The 19,700-nt window shown below is 40.9% G+C and overlaps 1 protein-coding gene across 1 annotated transcript in view; it reads right to left on the bottom strand.

The window, feature by feature from the left end:
* Nucleotides 1-19,700, bottom strand: part of mrps5 (mitochondrial ribosomal protein S5) — a 168,019-nt gene that overhangs the window by 125,986 nt on the left and 22,333 nt on the right. Inside the window, exon 2 of the mRNA XM_069887654.1 lies at nucleotides 19,183-19,314. Coding sequence (XP_069743755.1) covers nucleotides 19,183-19,314 — 132 coding nt within the window. The remainder of the gene's footprint in view (nucleotides 1-19,182; nucleotides 19,315-19,700) is intronic.

Genomic DNA, 19,700 nt, shown 5'->3' with positions numbered 1-19,700 from the left:
CCTAAATTCCTCTGACAGTGAGCTGGACTGTTGTTTTTGATGGGAACAATTATCATATAAAAAGGGTGCTCATAGAGACAGAGAGACCCCGATTTTACTTGCTCTGATTTAATGTGAATTCAGAGGGAGTCATGGGTCCCATTGATCAGCCTGTGCCATCCGCCTGGAACCTGAAGAATACCATCTGGCCCTCGGCTGCCAGAGATGCAGACACCGGCGGTCGCTGGTCGAGGCTGAAAGCCAGGCTGGTCCACAGCAGCCAGCAGTTGCAGCATGACTAGGCTGCGCATCGGCAGCAGTGCTCTCTCTTCCAATGTGTGGCCAGCTCCCTCAGCTTGTACAGCTGCTGGAGGTTCTGCTCCTGCAGGGAATATGATACCCAGGTAACGCAGCCAGAGTGCGGTCAGGCTGTGCAAGTAGAACAGGGATTCTGCCAAAATGGAGGTGAGGCAGGTTGAACGAGAATATGTAAGTATCTCCGATTTAGCACGACCCCTACTTTTATCATGAGGACATTTTTTAGACCCAAATGACTGTGTTAGAACGGAGTTTCACTGACTGGTTCAGATCGCCTGAGAAAACTGGAATTAAAATTTCCAGAGAACTTTTTTCTATTAGGGGAAAACGAGACAAGAATCTAAACTCAGATCAACTGAAAAATGTGTTTACTTAGACAAACCTATCAGCGGGAACAGCTAATCTGAAGAAGAATAATTAGATAGGTGCATGCAGTACACAAAAGTACTGGAGAAATTCAGCAGGTCGTGCAGCAGACATAGTATGCAAAAGGCAGTCAATATTTCGGTCCTCCCCTTCTTCAGGAGTGCCAAAAATCAGGCAGATTCAGGAAGTAAGGGATGAGGGAGGTGCACAGGCTAACAGGTGGCAGGTTGCTAGAGGAGGGAGGGGGGGAAAAGAGAAAGCCCTCGCCCTCATCACTTGACAGCTTCTTTCTTTCCCCCTCCCCTCCCCACTTTATTCCCGCGTCTGCCTGATTTTCATAACTCCTAAGAATGGCTTGGGCCCAAAACATCACTTTTTTACTTCCTATGACTTTCTCCAGTACCTTTGTGGACTGCACCAGACCCTAGCATCTGCAGATTTTGTGTTTACCTCCAGTTAGATATGTATCATTATTTGTCCAGAATGGAGAAGGAATATAACGTTCATAAATTAAAAACAGGAGTTGGCCATTGGCACTACTTCTACAATTCATGGCATCATACTTCTTCAAGTGTTTGCAGAGTTTTGCTATGACACTAGAAACCCCAGGAAATTTCTGCAAACATGTGGTGGAAAATGTGCTGACTGGCTGCATCACGGTCTGGTATAGGGACACCAATACCCCTGAGCCTAAAGCCTTCCAAAAGTTCAGGACATTACAGGCAAAACCCTCCCCACTATCGAAAACATCGTCAGAGAGCAGCAGCAATCATCAAGATTCCACACCACCCAGCACAAGCTTGGTTCTCGCTGCTGCCATCAGGAAAGAGGTATAGGTACCATAAGACTCGCACCACCAGGTGCAGGAATAGCTGGTACCCCTTCACCATCAGACTCCTCAATAACAAACCCATCAGGGATTTATTTAAGGACTCTTACTTGTGCACTTTATTGATATTCGTTATCTGTTTACAGTTCTTTTATTTAGTTACATGTATACACTGTGCAGAGTTTTTTTTGCACCTACCAATAAGTGGTAATTCTGCCTCACCCACAGAAAAAAAGCACCTCAAGGTTGTATGTGATGTCATGTGCGCTGGGTGGGTCACGTCCCAGAATGGAGGACCATCGCCTTCCCAAGATCGTGTTATATGGCGAGCTCTCCACTGGCCACCGTGACAGAGGTGCAGCAAAGAAAAGGTACAAGGACTGCCTAAAGAAATCTCTTGGTGCCTGCCACATTGACCACCGCCAGTGGGCTGATATCGCCTCAAACCGTGCATCTTGGCGCCTTACAGTTTGGTGGGCAGCAACCTCCTTTGAAGAAGACCGCAGAGCCCACCTCACTGACAAAAGGCAAAGGAGGAAAAACCCAACACCCAACCCCAACCCACCAATTTTCCCCTGCAACTGCTGCAACCGTGTCTGCCTGTCCCGCATCGGACTTGTCAGCCACAAACGAGCCGCTGACGTGGACATTTACCCCCTCCTTAAATCTTCGTCCGCGAAGCCAAGCCAAAGAAAATAAATTCTGACAATAAATCTGATCTTTAAGTCCAGTGCCAATTTCCCGTATTAACATTTTATGCCTTAATAGTTAAGGGGGGAGATCATGTCTTGAGTTTTTTGAGAAGGCAATCAACTCTCTGCCTGCTATCACAAAGCAAATTTTGGATCCGATTTGTCAATATGCCAGTGGCCCCTCCTTCAGGATCATCCAACCGACACTTATAAAAAGTCTTACTAAAGCATAGCTATAACAGCACCAATGACCGGGATTGGAGTTCAAATCCCCCACTATTTGTAAGGAGTTTGTATGTTCTCCCCTTGTCTGCATGGGGTTCCTCCAGGTGCTCCGGTTTCCTCCCACTGTTCAAAACGTACTGTGGATTGTAGGTGTAATTGGGTGGCATTGGCTCATGGGCCAAAAGGGTCTGTAACCAGATTGTATGTCTATACCATGAGTTGCCAGAGAAAGTGGTAGAAGCAAATAAAATTATGTTTAAAAGATATTAAGAAAGGAAGAGCAAAAGGAATGGCTTGAGGGATACCATCCAAGTGCAGGCGCAGGGGAAACTTGGATGGTGTGGACAAATTGGGCTGAAGGGTCTGTTCATATTATATAATCTTATTTTTATACTCCAAGTAAACCATGTTAACCCCACTGTCTTGATCAATTTCCTTACTGGCGATGGGTAATTTTTTTTTAAACTGGAAGAGCTGCAACATTGTTTGACCACACTTAAAAATATTGTGTACAATTTTGTTCACCAGGAAGTATGCAGTAGCAGTAGATAGCAAGTACAGATTTACCAGGATGTTCCCTGAACGAAAGGCTGTAGTTATAAGGAAAAGACAGTCCCGTGACGCCATCCTTTCCGTGGCTGCCCCGTCGACCGATTCTCCACTACAAGAATGTATTTTAATTGTAATACAAGCAGTCCCCAGGTTACGAACGAGTTCCATTCTTAAGTCTCTCTTTTAAGTCAAATTTGTAGATAATTCGGAAGAGTTCTTATTTAGCATAAGTTAGTCCTATTATAGTAGTACAAACACTTAGTATATAGCATATATTTTACCTTTCTATGCAAAGAAAAAAAATCATGATTAAAAATTAACACATTCTCGTTCCATTGATGCACACAGGAAGTGGCATTTGTGAGGTAACATTATGCGCATGCTCAAATCGGGCAACAATTTGTTCGTAAGAACGAGTTGTCCATAAGCCGGACGTTCATAATCCAGGGACTGCCTGTAAAGGAGGCTAAGGAATGATCAAATGGGATAGATCTTTTATTCAGGGCAGGGCATTCTAGAACAAGAGGACACAAGTTTAAGTTGAAAGAAGTTAAATTTAAAGATCTGTGGGATAATGTTTTTTTTCACAGACGATGGTGATTATCTGGAATGAACTGCCAGAGGAAATACTGGAGGCCGATACTATTACATTATTTAAAAGGCATTTGGGCAGATCTTGGTTAGGAAAGGCACAGAAGGATATGGGCCAAAGGACAAATAAATTGGAGAATGACACTGCAGTCAATGTAGAATCTGTGGGGCAAAAAGGCCCAATTCTGTCCATGCCTTTCCATGAACTGCTCATTTCCCATCTTAAGTAGAAATAATTAAGGCTCCATAAGCCTCCTGCATGGAAAATTCCAAAGATTCACAATCCATTGAGTTAAAATATTTCTTCTTATTAATGACCTGATTTTTAATTTTGAGCCTTGCAATCACTCACTCTAGACATTCCACCCATAGGATATATCAAAGTTTATTATCACATATACCACGATGCTGTGAGAGAGATTGTTTTGCAAGTAGACCACTTGACAATCCTAGTACAAAAGTGCAGTTAGAGAGGGATTAGTTGGTATGGAGCAATGGCAACCTAACTTTACTATTTTGAGGTTTCTTCAAGAGTCTGATAATGACACAAAATAAACTATTCTTGCATCTGGTGTTACGTGATCTTCCACTGTGAAGAGATTGTAGCTGGAATGGGATGTCTTTTTTGACAGCTTTTCTAGGGGAGTGGGAGTTGTAGATGGGGTTGATGGAGGGGAGGGGAGTTTGTGTGATGGCCTGAGCTGTGAATACAGCACTCTGCAGAATCTTGTCTTGTGTGCAGTAGTTTGCACTGCATTCTGTGATTGGATGCTTTAAATGGTACGCCTGTAGGAGTTAAGGGATGCTGGTGATCTGCCAAATTTCCTCAGGCTTCTGAATAGGAATTTGCACTGGTGTGCTTTCTTGGCTACTACATTAATATGGTGGACCAGGTCGAGCCACTAGAGATGTTTATCCCGAGCATCATCCCACCAACCATTTTGTGTTGTCATAAGGAATATTTTGTATGTTTCCACTAGGGTGCTTCCTATTTTTCTAAACGCAAGACTATAGGACCAATCTCTTGATCTGTCCTGTAATGGATCTGTGTTAATATTAACATTCAGGTTAATGTTAAGTAATATTTCTTATAAATATGTCTTAGGTTAGTTGTGGGTTTTTTTACAGGGTTACACACACAGGTCACAGTACATTTACTGAGAACCATTGTACTCAGAGAAGAGAGTTCATTCGCAGAGTCGCAGCATCTAGAAAGACAGAGCTAATGGATCTGAAGGGGTCTTAATTATTCAACAACAATGGAGTGCTTGCTTTATTAAAAACTGAAGTATCTCAGTACTCAATAAGAACTGCTGAAGGAAGTCATCCATTTATAAACCAAACCACTTAAGCCTCTTGAACAGAGATGAGGCCAGAGGTTGTTATGGATATGGAGTGGTTTTGAAAAAGGCCGGAAGTTTGGTAGAAATAAAATTAATAGTCATGTGGTTTCCAAGAATTGGGACTGACCTCGTTGATGATGTAACTGCCACATGATTTAAAAAAATAAAATTCAGACATTTTGCATCAGTTTATAGAAGTCAAAACCCTGTGACACACACAGGAGTTGGAACCTTGTGGAAGAAAGGGTTGAATTAGAGTAACCAGAATAGGGGTTTTTATGAAAAGGGGGGCACAGAATAAGTAGATTTCAAAAGAGAAGCCTAGTTCTAACTGTCTCTTTAAGATAAAGAAGACAGTCTCATTGTTTGGAAAACAGATTCCAAAGTCTTCATTGAAAAGAAGAACATCTCTCAAGTCCTCCTGGAAAAACAGGACTTATATTCTCCTTGACACAGGAGATACATTTGTGGCTCAGAAGATGGTCACTTCTGCTTGAAGAATACATCTCAAGGACATCAAATTAAGAAGCCTGATGTTTAAAAGCCCTTTATAATTATCTCTGAACTGAAAATTTAAAACCAAGCAAGACTAAAATGGTGCTGAAGTTTTAAAAATGCACTTTTCAGAGTTTGGGATTTTATTACACATACACATATTTACATTTGTGCACAGTGGGGTTAAATTTAGGGTTAAATAAGAAATGCTATGCTATTCATAGTTTAATAAAAAAACTATCATTTTGAATTTACCATTGTCTGGTGAATTTTCCATTGCGGTTGCTGGGACAGTGCTACTATCCCTTTAATCCCAAACAAAATTAAAAGGGTTGTTACCTCGTAACAGTCATCAAACAACTCCTTATGTTATAAATATTTTCTTCCATATGAGTAGGGGGAGACCTCACCCACATACAATATTCCTGCAGCCCTGAATAATTGCAGTGACCCTGCTGTTCGGATCTTCTTGCAATAAAGTCCAATGCACTGATTGCCATCCTAATTGCACACTCTGGCTCTGTGTTAACTTTCATCCCCACGAACACCAAAATCACCCATATTCTACATCCTATTTTACTGACCAAAGTGTGGATGACTTTGGATTTTTTCCATAGAACAATGTAGCAAAGTACAGGCCCTTCAGCCCATGCTGTGGTGCTGACCCATATATAATGACCAAAAAGTAAACCCCTCTCCCTACCTCATAGCTCTCTATTTCTCTTTTATCCATATTATACTCTGTCAGATCTTTACCATTCATTTAACCTTTAATGTCCTCCTTACACATGTTTGCACCTTCCTAACAACTTGTGCATCCACCCAGCTTTTGTAGTTTGCTAACTTGGACATATTATACATGATACACTATCCTAATAATCAATGCAGACGAAGCAATAAGATAATTTAAAAAAAAACAAATCTTTTTGCTGAAAATGACTGGCCTCAAAATAACCAGGCATGTTAACAGGGAAGATAAGTACAAAGTTTTGATTCATGGGATCTATGAGGCCATGAAGCCTGTGGTCTGTAAGACATGAAAGAATGTGACATGTTAAGATTAATTTGCTTTTGGGGACAAATGAGATTAATTTGGTGAACAATGTAAGGCTTGTCTTTCATTATGAATGTACATTAGTTTTAAGAGTTATAGCCCATTATTTCATGTAGATTAGGCTCTTTGATTATCTAAGTGTGAGTAGCGAGCAAGCTCTTGGGACTTCTCATCAGACCTGAAATGTAATCGGTGCCAAGGGCACTGTAAACAAGAGTGCTTGACGAACAGCAGGTCATAGGACTTGCTGTTTATTGATTGCTATACTGTATCTTAGATATTGTTTTGTTAATCTTTCATTTTACTTATTACACTTTAATAAAGTACCCTGTTAAACACTTGCAGTTCTTTCTCCCTCATTGATCCAAATCCTTAAAAACCTGCCTATTTTAAAACCTGCTTATTTTATCTCGTAACAGATGGTGACCATCTGGGGCCACAAGATCCCACTGGTCATAGCCTCTCAATTCACAAAAATGGTCTGTTTAATCCTAACCTTGATCATCTCCGCCACCAACTTGGATTTGCAGTACCTAAGGATACTTGAAACCAATCCCATCAAAAGCGACAGGAGCTGTGCCACAATGATCTGACAATTCCACGGGTCCTCTCAGTCTAGGAGCAGATGTTGTTCCTATTGGAGCAAAGGATAGGGCTGGATGGATGAACAATTTGCAAGTTGATTCAGTACCACAAGATCTGAGCCAAACCCTGCAGGCCAACACTTCAACACCAAATGTAATTGAACGGAACTGGAGAAAGGATGGAGGAAGAAATTTGCTGATAACTGACATATAACATCAGTTGACATAGTTGAAAAATCTGCTTATTCTATTTGTACAAGGTGATCAATCAAGCCAACCAAGACTTGTATACTTCTCTTGCAGCTCAGGAAAACTAGGTTGCATTGTTAAATTAGATCTGGTTCCAGTTACTGGTAGAAATGTGGGAAGCCCAGGGTTACTTTTTTTTAAAAAACCCCTGTCAGATTATCTTGTTCCATTAAAACCACTGACCATTTCAGCACAGAATACAAGCCCTTTGGTCCTTCTAGTCATTGAAGTGTTGAAATATTATTCTGCCATCCATTGACATGCACCCATTCTATATCCCTCCATACCACTCCCATCCAAACACCTATCTAGATGATTCTTAAATGTTAAAATTGACTCTGCATTCACCTCTTCAGCTAGAATCTTGTTCCATATTCTCTGAGTGAAGAAATTCCCCCTAGTGTCCTCCCCTTTCATCCTTAAGTCATGTCATCTGGTTTGTATCTCATCTAACCTCAATGGAAAAAGCCTATTTGCATTTACTTTATCTATACCCAACATATTTTTGTACACTATCAAATCTCCCCTCATTCTTCTATCCTCCAGGGAATAACGTCCTAACCCGTTTAACCTTTCCCTGTAACTCAGTTTCTCAAGTCACAGAAACATCCTCGTAAATCTTGTCTGCCCTCTTTCAATTTTATTGGTAACTTTCATTGACCTCACCAATGTCTTAAACAACTTTAAGATAATATCCCAATTCCTGTACTTAATACTTTGATTTGTGAAGGCCAATGTGCCAAAAGCTCTCTTTATGATCCTATCTATTTGTAATGCCACTTTTAGGAAATTATGCAACTGTATTCCCAGATCCCTCTACTCTAACGCACTTCTCAGTCCCCCACTGTTCTAAGAACTCAGATGTTTTTGAAAAGCAAGGATACTTCATTAAAACTTAGTGCCCAACCCACTCATAAATGACTGTGTTGGAATGGAGAATTGGCCCACTTTCAAGGGGTTGATCATTAACCAAAGTCTGAAGTAGCTTACATTGAGTTGCTGAGCCTCAGTGCAACAATCATCCTGCCTCTCCCGGACATTAGTTAGCAGACTAATTACTCCCCACTGTAGCTTTTATTTTGAATGTAGCTACTTGACTCCTCAATAACTTCTCCAGACTGCTGGAAAATTGGTAGACACATTAGAAACTAACAGTTAACCTTCTGTTTAACAATTATTTTGTCAAATTGGGATTTGTTCAAGCTTGCTGCCAATTTGGAGATGCACCCACCAAGTCTGGAACATGGGTAGATATGATAGTTAAGAAGATAGAGGCTACTTTGCTTTCTAGAAAGAATCTAACAGGGAGGTTATGACACATTAGTGGTCACAGCTGGAGCTCTGTACGCAGTTCTGGTCACTGTGCTATATATAGTAAGGACATGATTGCACAGGAGAGGGGACTGAGGAGATTACTCAGATGAGGCTGAAAAAGCTGAATGTCTTTTCTTTAGGGAAGACAAAACTGAAAGGGGATCTGGTTGAGGCTGTACAAAGTTATGAGGAGTGTTGATAGAGCAGACAGTGAGAGATGTTCCTCCTGAGCAGATATTTAAAGTTGGGGGTGGGGGGGGGGAATACAATCTAAATGACAAGTCACAGTGGGAATCTGAAGAACTTTTCACCCAATGGATGGTTGGAATTTGGAATTCACTGGTTGACGTGTGGTGGAGATAAACACGCTCATGATATTTAAGAGATATCTAGAGGAGCACTGGGGTCACCAAGGCACAGATCAAATGCTGGAGAACAGGATTCGTTTGAATGGGTACATGAAGGTTGACATGGAAATGATGGGCCAAATGGGCTGTTTCTGTGAAATATGACTCAACAGATATACTGCCTATTTCACCCCAATTCTTACCGACTTCTTTTTCCCTTTGTCATGAAGAGTATTTCCAACCCTCCAGCAATGAAACACTTGGCGTCTCTAGTCTATTAAATATTAACTTCCCAGACATTGACACAAGCAACAAGAGAGAAACAAAAGTGTTCTTTCTCCCACCCCATTTTCTTTGTAGTTTTATATATTAGAAATAAAAAAAGAAGCAAGGGTCAAACAGGCTGTTGATATGATGCAACTCCTGACTCACTATTAGACTCCTGAAAGAACCTCAAAATAGAAAAACTTATGTTGTTTTTGAAGTGCCAGTTGATGACGTAGACAAAGACGATGTGGTCAAACAATAATGGCTTTTATTAGCAGAAACTCATGGTACAATAATGAAAGACAATAGGTGCTTATTCCCCATTATATATTCCCCTGATTCTGACTGCAAGGGACCTACTCTGGTGCAATAATGAAAGACAATAGGTGCATATATAGTTATATCCAAGGGGAGCATCCTTAACGGTAGAGATAATGCACAGCCAATGTTAGTACAGCAAGGCTCGCCAGAGGGGGGAGACAGGCAGCTTGGCAGACATTCACCACAGTCTTTGCTCTGATCTCTCTCTAATTCTGCACTTCTATACTGTGTCTTACTTTTGTGCTAAGTATTACATGTCTAGCTGGACTGCTCACAAAACCAACATTCTCATCGCCTCCTGGTGCATGTGACAATAAACTTGAATGTGAAATGTGCCCCTGCACAGGTGTGGGACTTTGTACAAGACAGTAGTATCTGGTTCAGGATCCTTTCATTCAAAATCTTACATTCCAATAGAAAAGGAATTTAAAATATTGTTTTTAACATTGTTATTACGGAAATACAGTAAAATTCTGATTATCCCAAATGGTTGAGACTGGGCCTATTTTGGATAAGTTTTTTTTTTCCGGACAACTGGTCATTTTTTTTTTAAAAACAGCCCAGTTATAACTGTGTTTAAACAACAACAAACAACAAGGGAAGGTTTTTTCTTAAACTATTAAAATGTTTAATTCTCACAAAAAAAAAATGCTGGCCACCGCCGATCACCGACACTTTCCCACCAAGGCTCCATTTGCACCGGGAGCCCGTGGGTGCCCGCTCCTGCTTGGGAGCCTGAGATCCCTGCTGATGCTGCTGGCATTGAGAACCCGAGGTCCGTTGCCACTGATGCCAGGGGCCAGAGGTCCAATGCCGCCGGGAGTCCGAGGTCCGCTGCTGCCGCCTTCGGGAGCCCGACATCCCCGGTCAGTTTGGCTCGAAAAATTTCAGATAAATGCGGATTTTCTGATTTGTTTCGGATATCCTCATTTTATCTGAAATTTTCGGATCATCGGAGTTGTACTGTGTAGTACTTAAAAGGATTAATAAAAATACAGTGGTATTTCATTCAGTTGCACTGTTCATGTACCAGAGTCCATTATAACAACTCTAACACTCTGATGTCTATCCGTCAATATACTTTGCCTTCCAATGTTTGGGACTAAGACATTTTTTTCCTTTATTTGCCTCTGTGCTCCACAGTTTTAAATTTGTAATCAAACTATTCACATGTAATTAAAGTGCACATTCCAGATGTTTTAAAAAGGGTATTTGTACACTTTTTAGTTCGACCATGTAGAAATTACTGCACTTTTTTTAAATACACTTCAGGGGGCCATAATGTTTAAGATATAGCAAATAGTATGTATATTAAAGTAGTGATGTTTAATACTCTATTGCATATCACTTGGTTGAAGCCTATGATACTGCTGTGCATCTTCTCTGGCAATGCTTTACTAGGCCTCTCCTGCAGCCACCTTAAGGTCCCTCTTGATTCAAGGGCTTCGCTTCAGCATATGGAAGGCATGCTCAATTGGATTTAGATCAGGTGACTGACTTGGCCATTCAAGAATTCTCCAATTATTAGCTTTGAAAATGTCCTTTGTTGCTTTAGCACAGTTGGCTTTCAAACTGCCTCCTAAAGCTCACATTCTACCTTAAGCAATCCCAATGCCATAAGTGCTCTGTAAGGGATTACTTAAGGTGGTATGTGAGAGGAAAAATAAGTTTGAAATCCACTGTTTTAATCGTATCTAATTGACTCATTATGTACGTGATTTCATCCAAAGGAAATGACCATTTTTCTCAAGCAAAATATTTCAGTCACAATTGGGTCTCAAGCAGTGGTTCTCAACCTTCCCTTCCCACTCACATCCCACCTTAAGCAATCCCTTACTAATCATAAAGCATCTATGGCACAGGGAATGCTTAAGGTGGATCGTGAGTTTGGGGGGTAGTCTGAAAACCACTGCTTTAGCAGTAATTTGGGATTATTGTTAAACCTATCTCTCTTACACTTGCATGAATTAAGCAATGAAACATGCCTGCACAAACACCTGCAAAGCCAAATGTCCCAAACAATAAGGTGCCCTGAAATGGGGGGAAAACTATGTATAAAAGGTGCTGTCATTGCTACATGGTCAAAACAAAAGGTCTTCAAATACCCTTGAATGTACGATTAACATTAGAATTGTTTAATTACAAATTTAAAACTGTGGCGCACATGGGCAAATAAAGCAAAAAAATGCTTTGTTCCAAACATTATGAAGGGCACTGTATCTATAAGAATCCATAAGCTAAGACAATGTATGTATATTGCACAATGCACAAAAATTCTTACTTGCTGCCACCAGATACCCAGGATTTTTAAAAAAACCATGATAGTAAACATAATTGAATTAAAAAGATATGCAAAAAATAGATAAATAATAAATTTTCATAGTGATCTTAGTACAAAAAAAAAGATTTCCAATAGTGCAGACCGTCCGTTTGTGCTGTTGGAGCACAGTGGGCCAAGTGGAGGCTCGGACTGATAGCTGTTGGAAAGAAACTGTTCTTAAACTTCGAGGTTCTGTCCCATCTGCTGAAGGAGGCAGTGAGATGAGGTTGTGACCAGGGTGATAGTGTTCTTTTATGATGTTGGCTGCCTGCTTGAGGCAGCAGATCACGTGGATGTCTGCAATGGATGGGAGGTTGGAGCCTGTGATGGACCTGGCTATGTTCGACTTCTGCAGTCCTCGGCACTTAAGTTACCAAGTCAGACAGTAATACATCTAGTGCATTCAACTGCACAGCTGTAGACGTTAAACAGAGTACCCGATGACATGCCAAATCACAATAGACAATAGGTGCAGGAGTAGGCCATATAGCCCTTTAAGCCAGCACCGCTATTCACTGTGATCATGGATGATCATCCACAATCAGTACCCCATTCCTGCTTTCTCTCCATAACCATCGACTCCACAATCTTTAAGAGCTCTATTTAACTCTTTTTTGAAAGCATCTGGAGAATTGGCCTCCACTGCCTTCTGAGGCAGAGCATTCCACAGATCCACAACTCTCTGGGTGAGAAGATTTTTCCTCAACTCCATGCTAAATGGCCTACCGCTTATTCTTAAACTCTGGTTCTGGACTCCCCCCAACATTGGGAACATGTTTCCTGCCTCTGGCATGTACAATCCCTTAATCTTAGATGTTTCAATCAGATCTCCTCTCATCCTTCTAAATTCCAGGGTATACAACTCCATTGCCTCTAATCTTTCAACAGAATGCCATCCTGCCATCCTGGGATTTAACCTCGTAAACCTATGTTGCACACCCTCAATAGCAAGAATGTCCTTTCTCAAATTTAGAGACCAAAACTGCACACAATACTCCAGGTGTGGTTTCACCATGGCCCTGTACAACTGCAAAAGGACCTCTTTGCTCCTATATTCAACACTCTTTGTTATGAAGGCCAACATGCCATTAGCTTCCTTCACTGCCTCCTATACTTGCACGCTTACTTTCAGTGACTGATGAATAAAGATACCTAGATCTCGTTGTACTTCCCCTTTTCCTAACTTGACACCATTCAGATAGTAATCTGCCTTCCTTTTCTTCCCACCAAAGTGGATAACCTCACGTTTATCCACATAAAACTGCATCTGCCCAATCACCCAGCCTGCCCAAGTCACCCTGCATTTTCATTACATCCTCCTCACCTTTCACACTGCCATCCATCTTTGTCATCTGCAAATTTGCTAATGTTACTTTTAATCCCTTCATCTAAATCATTAATGTATATTGTAAATAGCTGTGATCCCGCCACCGAGCCTTATGGTATCCCACTAGTCACTGCCTGCCATTCTGAAAAGGTCCTGTTAATCCCTATTCTTTGTTTCCTGTCTGACAACCAATTTTCTATCCACATCAGTACCCTAGCCCCCAATACCATGTGCTCTAATTTTGCCACCTAATCTCCTATGTGGGAACTTATCACGCACACTACTTGGTTCTCCCATGACCATTTTCATAGTTACATCCTCAAAAATTTCTAGAAGATTAGTCAAGCATGATTTCCCCTTCGTAAATCCATGCTGACTTGGACTGATCCTGTTACCACTATTTTATAATTGACACCAGCATTTTCCCCACCACTGATGTCAGGTTAACTGGTCTATAGTTCCCAGTTTCTCTCTCCTGCCTTTCTTAAAAAGTGAGATAACATTTGCAACCCTCCAATCCGCAGGAACTGATCCTGAATCTATGGAACACTGAAAAATGATTGCCAATGAATCCATGATTTCTAGAGCCACCTCCATAAGTACTCTTGGCTGCAGACCATCAGGCCCTGTGGATTTATCAGCCTTCAGTCCCACCCGTCTGCCCAACACTATTTTCTGCCTAATGTGAATTTCCTTCAGTTCCTCTGTTACTCTAGGCCCTCTGTCCACTATTACATCTGGGAGATTGTGCCTTCCCTACTGAAGTCAGATCTGAAGTATCTGTTCAACTCACCTGCCATTTCCTTTTTTCCCCATAATAATTTCATCTATTTCTGTCTTCATGGGCCCAACTTTGATCTTAACTAATTCTTTCCTCTTCACATACCTAAAGAAGCTTTTACTATCCTCCTTTATATTCTTGGCTAGCTTACCTTCGTACCTCATCTTTTCTCTTCTGCATTGACTGCACAGATGCGGGTGTACAGGCAACGGAGTAGTGGTCTGAGCATGCAACCTTAATTTAGCTCTAATAATAGTTTATATGAATTCTGATGGTCTTTCACGAGAAATGGGAAGGTCAGCCAAGATATTGAATAGCCTATTGGATAGGCTGTTAATCAAATGCCTGCCAGGGTAACAATATTCTTTATGAAAATCTGCATTAACATTTTGCAGGGCAGAATTTATAACCTCCAGTTAAAAAAAAATCCAAAATTTCACTCCAGGATTTCATTATTTTGCCTATGAGTACATGTCTTAAAGGTTTAGAAATCAAGTTCATTTTAACAATTGGATTTCTTTGGGAGGATGAAACTTTCTGTAGGATATTAGTTCAGAGCTCGGAATCAGCATGAAAGGATAATCATTTTGATCACATTGAACAACAAATATTCTCAAAGTGTTAACTGATAATTTTGAAGAACCTGATTGATTTCCATTAGCGGGATTACATCCATGGAAGGAGAAAATGAGAGGCAATCAAAATTCTGCAGTCTCAACATGCTTTCCTCTTTTGAGCAAAGGCCTACAGCACTCAATTTCATATTCACAAAATTGTTCTTCACAAAAATCATTTTGTGACTCTGCTTTAATAATGGCAATACCATGATGTAAATCCTTATTTCCAATTTTAAGTTATTTACCTCTCAACCACTTTAAACTGAAATGAATTGTGATGACACCCTCAAGATGTCCACAAGAGGAAAAACAAAATGAAAATTAAAAAGGGAAAAATACTTGCATTAGACCATGCTTTTCATGTCTTCGTGATATTCCACAGCCAACTAAGTTCCACTAACTGGTCTGATGTAGGTTTGAACAGAGCAAATTTAACCACCAGCAGCTATGGGATAAATGGCCAGATAATCTGAAGTAATGGTGTTGGTTGAGAATTAAACGATAGGGGGAATCTTGCTCTCCTTCAAACAGTGGGATGGAAATTTTTAAATACATGACAGAAAGAATTTCAGGTTATTATCAGAACCAAAGGTGGCAACTTCGATTGTACGAGGATTCTTTTGATTTACAATGAAAGTTCAGTGCAGTATTAGCAAGGAGGTGAAGTGGGACTTAATCTTGTGAAGCTTCCAACTCAAGAGATGAGAGGGGTACCAAAAGGGTGACAATGATAAGAGTGGAACAGAGCTTCCCACGAGATGTGTAAAACCTGAAAGGAAAATTAGATGAATATTTGAGAAGTTTGGAGGGAAGAACAAAGGTATTCATTATAACTTCTGACTTTTAGACTAATTTATGGTGTACCTTTTAAGGAAAGGGCATACAGGTTGAGCTTGTACATTGTGGAATTCTGAAGTCTGCAAGATCCAGTAGGGTCTTAACAGAATGCACGTAGAGAGAATTTGTAGAGAGGTATGGTTGCTGTAGAGAATTGAATCAGAGGTCAATCCACAGGACCATAAGAGTGGCAGAGAGGATCACTGGGATATCTCTCCTCCATCATCTCTCACTCCCCCCCCCCCCCACCAATTGAATAATCTACTGACATCAGCAAGAGGGTGCACAAAATCACTGAGGTCCACTACCATTGTTCAACCACTCCCTTTGGGAATGGTCTACAGGAGTATCAGAGCTAGTTTCCACCAGGCTGAGAAACAGCTTCTTCCAGGGGCAATGAGAATGCTGAATGACCAAAGGAACTGCTCACACTATATATGTATTGTTTGACTGTAACGTATATTATGGTGTCTAGTTGTGTGCCTGCATGGTGTGTACCATGGATGCTGTTTTGTCGAGTCGTATTTGTGCAAGTGGAGGATAATAAACTTGAACATGTCACCTGTTTAGAGAATTCAGAATGAGAAGCCACTTGTTTTATAAAGTAAAGGGTCACCCATGTATGGTGTAGATAAGGAACTTGTTCCCCCCTCAGAACCTTCTCAGAGGGTTGGGAATCTTTTGAACTCTCTTCCTTAAAGGGCAATAACAATTAATATTGCAATACTGTGAGCAGGGGCAGAGAGGACATGTTGCAACTGTACAGGACGTTGGTGACACCACATTTTGTGTGCAACTATTGGAAAGATATTATTAAGCTGGATAGAGTGCAGAAAAGATTCACAAGAAGGTTGCCAGGACTGGGGTAAGCTTGAATTATAAAGAAGTTGAACAGGCTGTGCCTTTTCTCGCTGATGTGTAGGAGACTGAACTCTAACGAGCTTTATAAAATCATGAGGGACATAGATTAGGTAAAAAGTCACAGCCCCCCACCCCACTTCCCCAAGAGTAGATGAATCTAAAACTTAAAGGCATAGGTTAAAGATGATGAAAATGATCCAAGGGCCACCTTTTTCATACAAAGGGTGGTGGCTGAAAAGGTAAGTTAGCTAGAATCTCCATTAAAAAAATCAACTTGGAAATATCATATGGGAGGTTTACAACTGCCAAATTTCAAATATTATTAATGGACAGCCCAAATGAAATTTGTCTCTTCCCTTTTTGATAGAAGAGGCAAGCCTTCATGGATACAAATTGAACTGCACAAAGCCGGAGAGAGAGTGGCAAAAGACTTTACATACAAATGGGATTCTAAATTAATTTCTGCTGGAAAGGAGGCACCACTAATAAAGCACATTTTGAATATCTAGAACAAATTGAATAATTGAATTGGCATTATTACTATATTTGAATTTGTTTAATCCTTTTTTCTCCCATATTTGAGATCTAGGTAGAAAAAAAAGAACTGGACTTTCTGAACTGGATTCTGGATCCCAACAGTTCCTTTTTCTTTCTTGCTTTTGTCTGTCTTTTTTTTCTTCATTCTATTGCTTTATTATTTCTCTTTCTGTTCTTTTTTCTTTTTCTTTTTGAGATGCTTTTGTTTGGGGAGGAGGGATGGGGTCTTTCCTTATTTGGGAAATTTGAACAATCTGTATCAATGATTCCTTTTCATTTATTTCATATATTTGTGATGGTTAATTATTGATAGTTGTTTGATCATAAAACTAAAATAAAATATTCAAAAGAAAACCAAAGGGTGGTGGGAGGACGAGACGCCAGAGGAACTGCTGGAAGCGAGGAAAAGCATGTTCAAAAGACATTAGACAGGTACATGAATAGGAAAGGTTGAGAATGTGACGCAAACACAGAAAATGGGTCTAGCTTGGTTCACGTGAACAGGATGGACTGAAAGACCTATTTCCATGGTGTAGAACTATCATTTTTCTGCAGATATGCATAGTGAAACTTTGTTCATAGAATGCCACAGAGGAGAACATTCAGCTCACTGGGTCCAAATGCTGCTCTCACATTCTCAGCATTCCCATTCCCCCCCTTGCCTTCTTTATCATCTCTTTCACATGGCAATCTACTCTCATTTGATATTTCTGTCATTAACCAATAACAAGGAGTCAATACCCAACCAGCATCTGAGCAAATCCAGTAGAAATCCATGTGGCCACACAGACTCAATATAAAGTCCACATTGAGAAGGATCAGGATTGAACCAGAGTCCCTGGAGCGTGAGGCAGCAGCTCCAATTGTTGCGCCACTGAATCAACGAAAGCTGCCTAAGATATTTTAAAAGGGAGAGGCATAGAGATGTGTACACTGCAGTTTTTTTTTTGCTTTACCAATAAGTGGTAATTCTGCCTTGACTACAGGGCTCCTAGAAGGCTTCCACCAGCGTTGTCTCCGCACCATCCTCAACATTCATTGGAGCGCTTTCATCCCAAACGTTGAAGTACTCGAGATGGCAGAGGTCGACAGCATCGAGTCCACGCTGCTGAAGATCCAGCTGCGCTGGATGGGTCACGTCTCCAGAATGGAGGACCATCGCCTTCCCAAGATCGTGTTATATGGCGAGCTCTCCACTGGCCACCGTGACAGAGGTGCACCAAAGAAAAGGTACAAGGACTGCCTAAAGAAATCTCTTGGTGCCTGCCACATTGACCACCGCCAGTGGGCTGATATCGCCTCCAACCGTGCATCTTGGCGCCTCATAGTTCAGCGGGCAGCAACCTCCTTTGAAGAAGACCGCACCTCACTGACAAAAGGCAAAGGAGGAAAAACCCAACACCCAACCCCAACCCACCAATTTTCCCCTGCAACCGCTGCAACCGTGTCTGCCTGTCCCGCATCGGACTTGTCAGCCACCAACGAGCCTGCAGCTGACGTGGACATTTACCCCCTCCATAAATCTTCGTCCGCGAAGCCAAGCCAAAGAAAGAAACAGGGAAAAGAATCTCAGGGTTGTATGTGATGTTATGCATGTACGATAAATCTGAAATCCTAAAGTGCTAACAAAATTATTTTTGGCTAAATAAAGTGCTCCTTAAAAGTGAACTACTTCTCTGTGGACATGTTAAACTTCCACACTTCTCTCTTCTCAATGATTTCTTTTGCCCTTGCCATATAGCACAGATGTACAGTCAGAATGAAAGCCCTTCAGCATCAAGCATTTATGATTCAACAAGATGCTCAAACCACTGTGTATGGTAAGTATCAGTACACCATAAACCAGACCACATCAAGCAGAGGTGACAAAGTTAATGAACAACACCTACTGCTCAGCTTCATGTCAAAATGCTGTGACAAGAGTCGCTTGAAAAACAAATCAAAAAACTCAAACCACCAGACACAAAGGACAGATTCTTTTCTGCTGTTATTTTACTTCTGAATGGTTCTCACGCTGGCAAAAGCTAATACCCTTACACTTTACTCTAGTTTCTGTACCGTTTTTGTACTTTTCCCCAGACCCTTTAACTATTGTTACATGACTCCCCATACTTATTTCTTTATTATTATTATAGTTATTATTCATCCACCTGCCGTATCAGTAGGATTGCCAGGATGGCATGAGCTTTTTAATCCATTTTGGTACACATGACAATAAAACAATTCCATTCAGCCATTTCGGCTCTCATAATGTGTTTTTCAATTGCAGAATGGAAATGATAACCTGCAGAGTCTGAACAGTGAATATCTTAAAAAAGAATGCTGCTGGAATGAAAATGCCGTCAGTCACTTTTAGAACTAGAAAAACAAACTTACATTTGTTAAAGAAACTGCTTTGCCTATACTGATGGAGTGGTGTGGACGTAGATGATCCGGTCTGCAGGACTGAGGTGAAGTGAAGGAAAGGCCATCCAGTCTGATTCCGGCCAGTGGTCACACAAATACTTCCTGCAAAAGGGAGGAAAACAGGCAATTCTATAAACGACACACAGGAAACAATAAAATGACAGATTAGTGGCAAATAAAAAGTACAAAAGAAATCTTGGGAAATAATTCAGCAAGAATTCAGTTCACATAAACCAAAGAAATACAAAGCAAACACAAAATGTGGAGAAGCCCCCAGGTTTTGGGACAGCATCAGAATACCAGTAGCACCTAGATCTCGAATACCAGTAGCACCTAGATCTCAAATACCAATAGCACCTAGATCTCGAATACCAGTAGCACCTAGATCTCGAATACCAGTAGCACCTAGATCTCAAATAGGAATCCACACAAGTTTCTGAAAAGATGCAAGAATATCATCTTTCAAAGTTCTTTTGGCTTGGACAGCT

Source organism: Narcine bancroftii, chromosome 6, assembly GCF_036971445.1.
Source record: "Narcine bancroftii isolate sNarBan1 chromosome 6, sNarBan1.hap1, whole genome shotgun sequence".
NCBI classification, from domain to species: Eukaryota; Metazoa; Chordata; class Chondrichthyes; order Torpediniformes; family Narcinidae; genus Narcine; species Narcine bancroftii.
The sequence above is the reverse complement of the archived record's forward strand: the minus strand, read 5'-3'. Positions and strand labels throughout refer to the sequence as shown.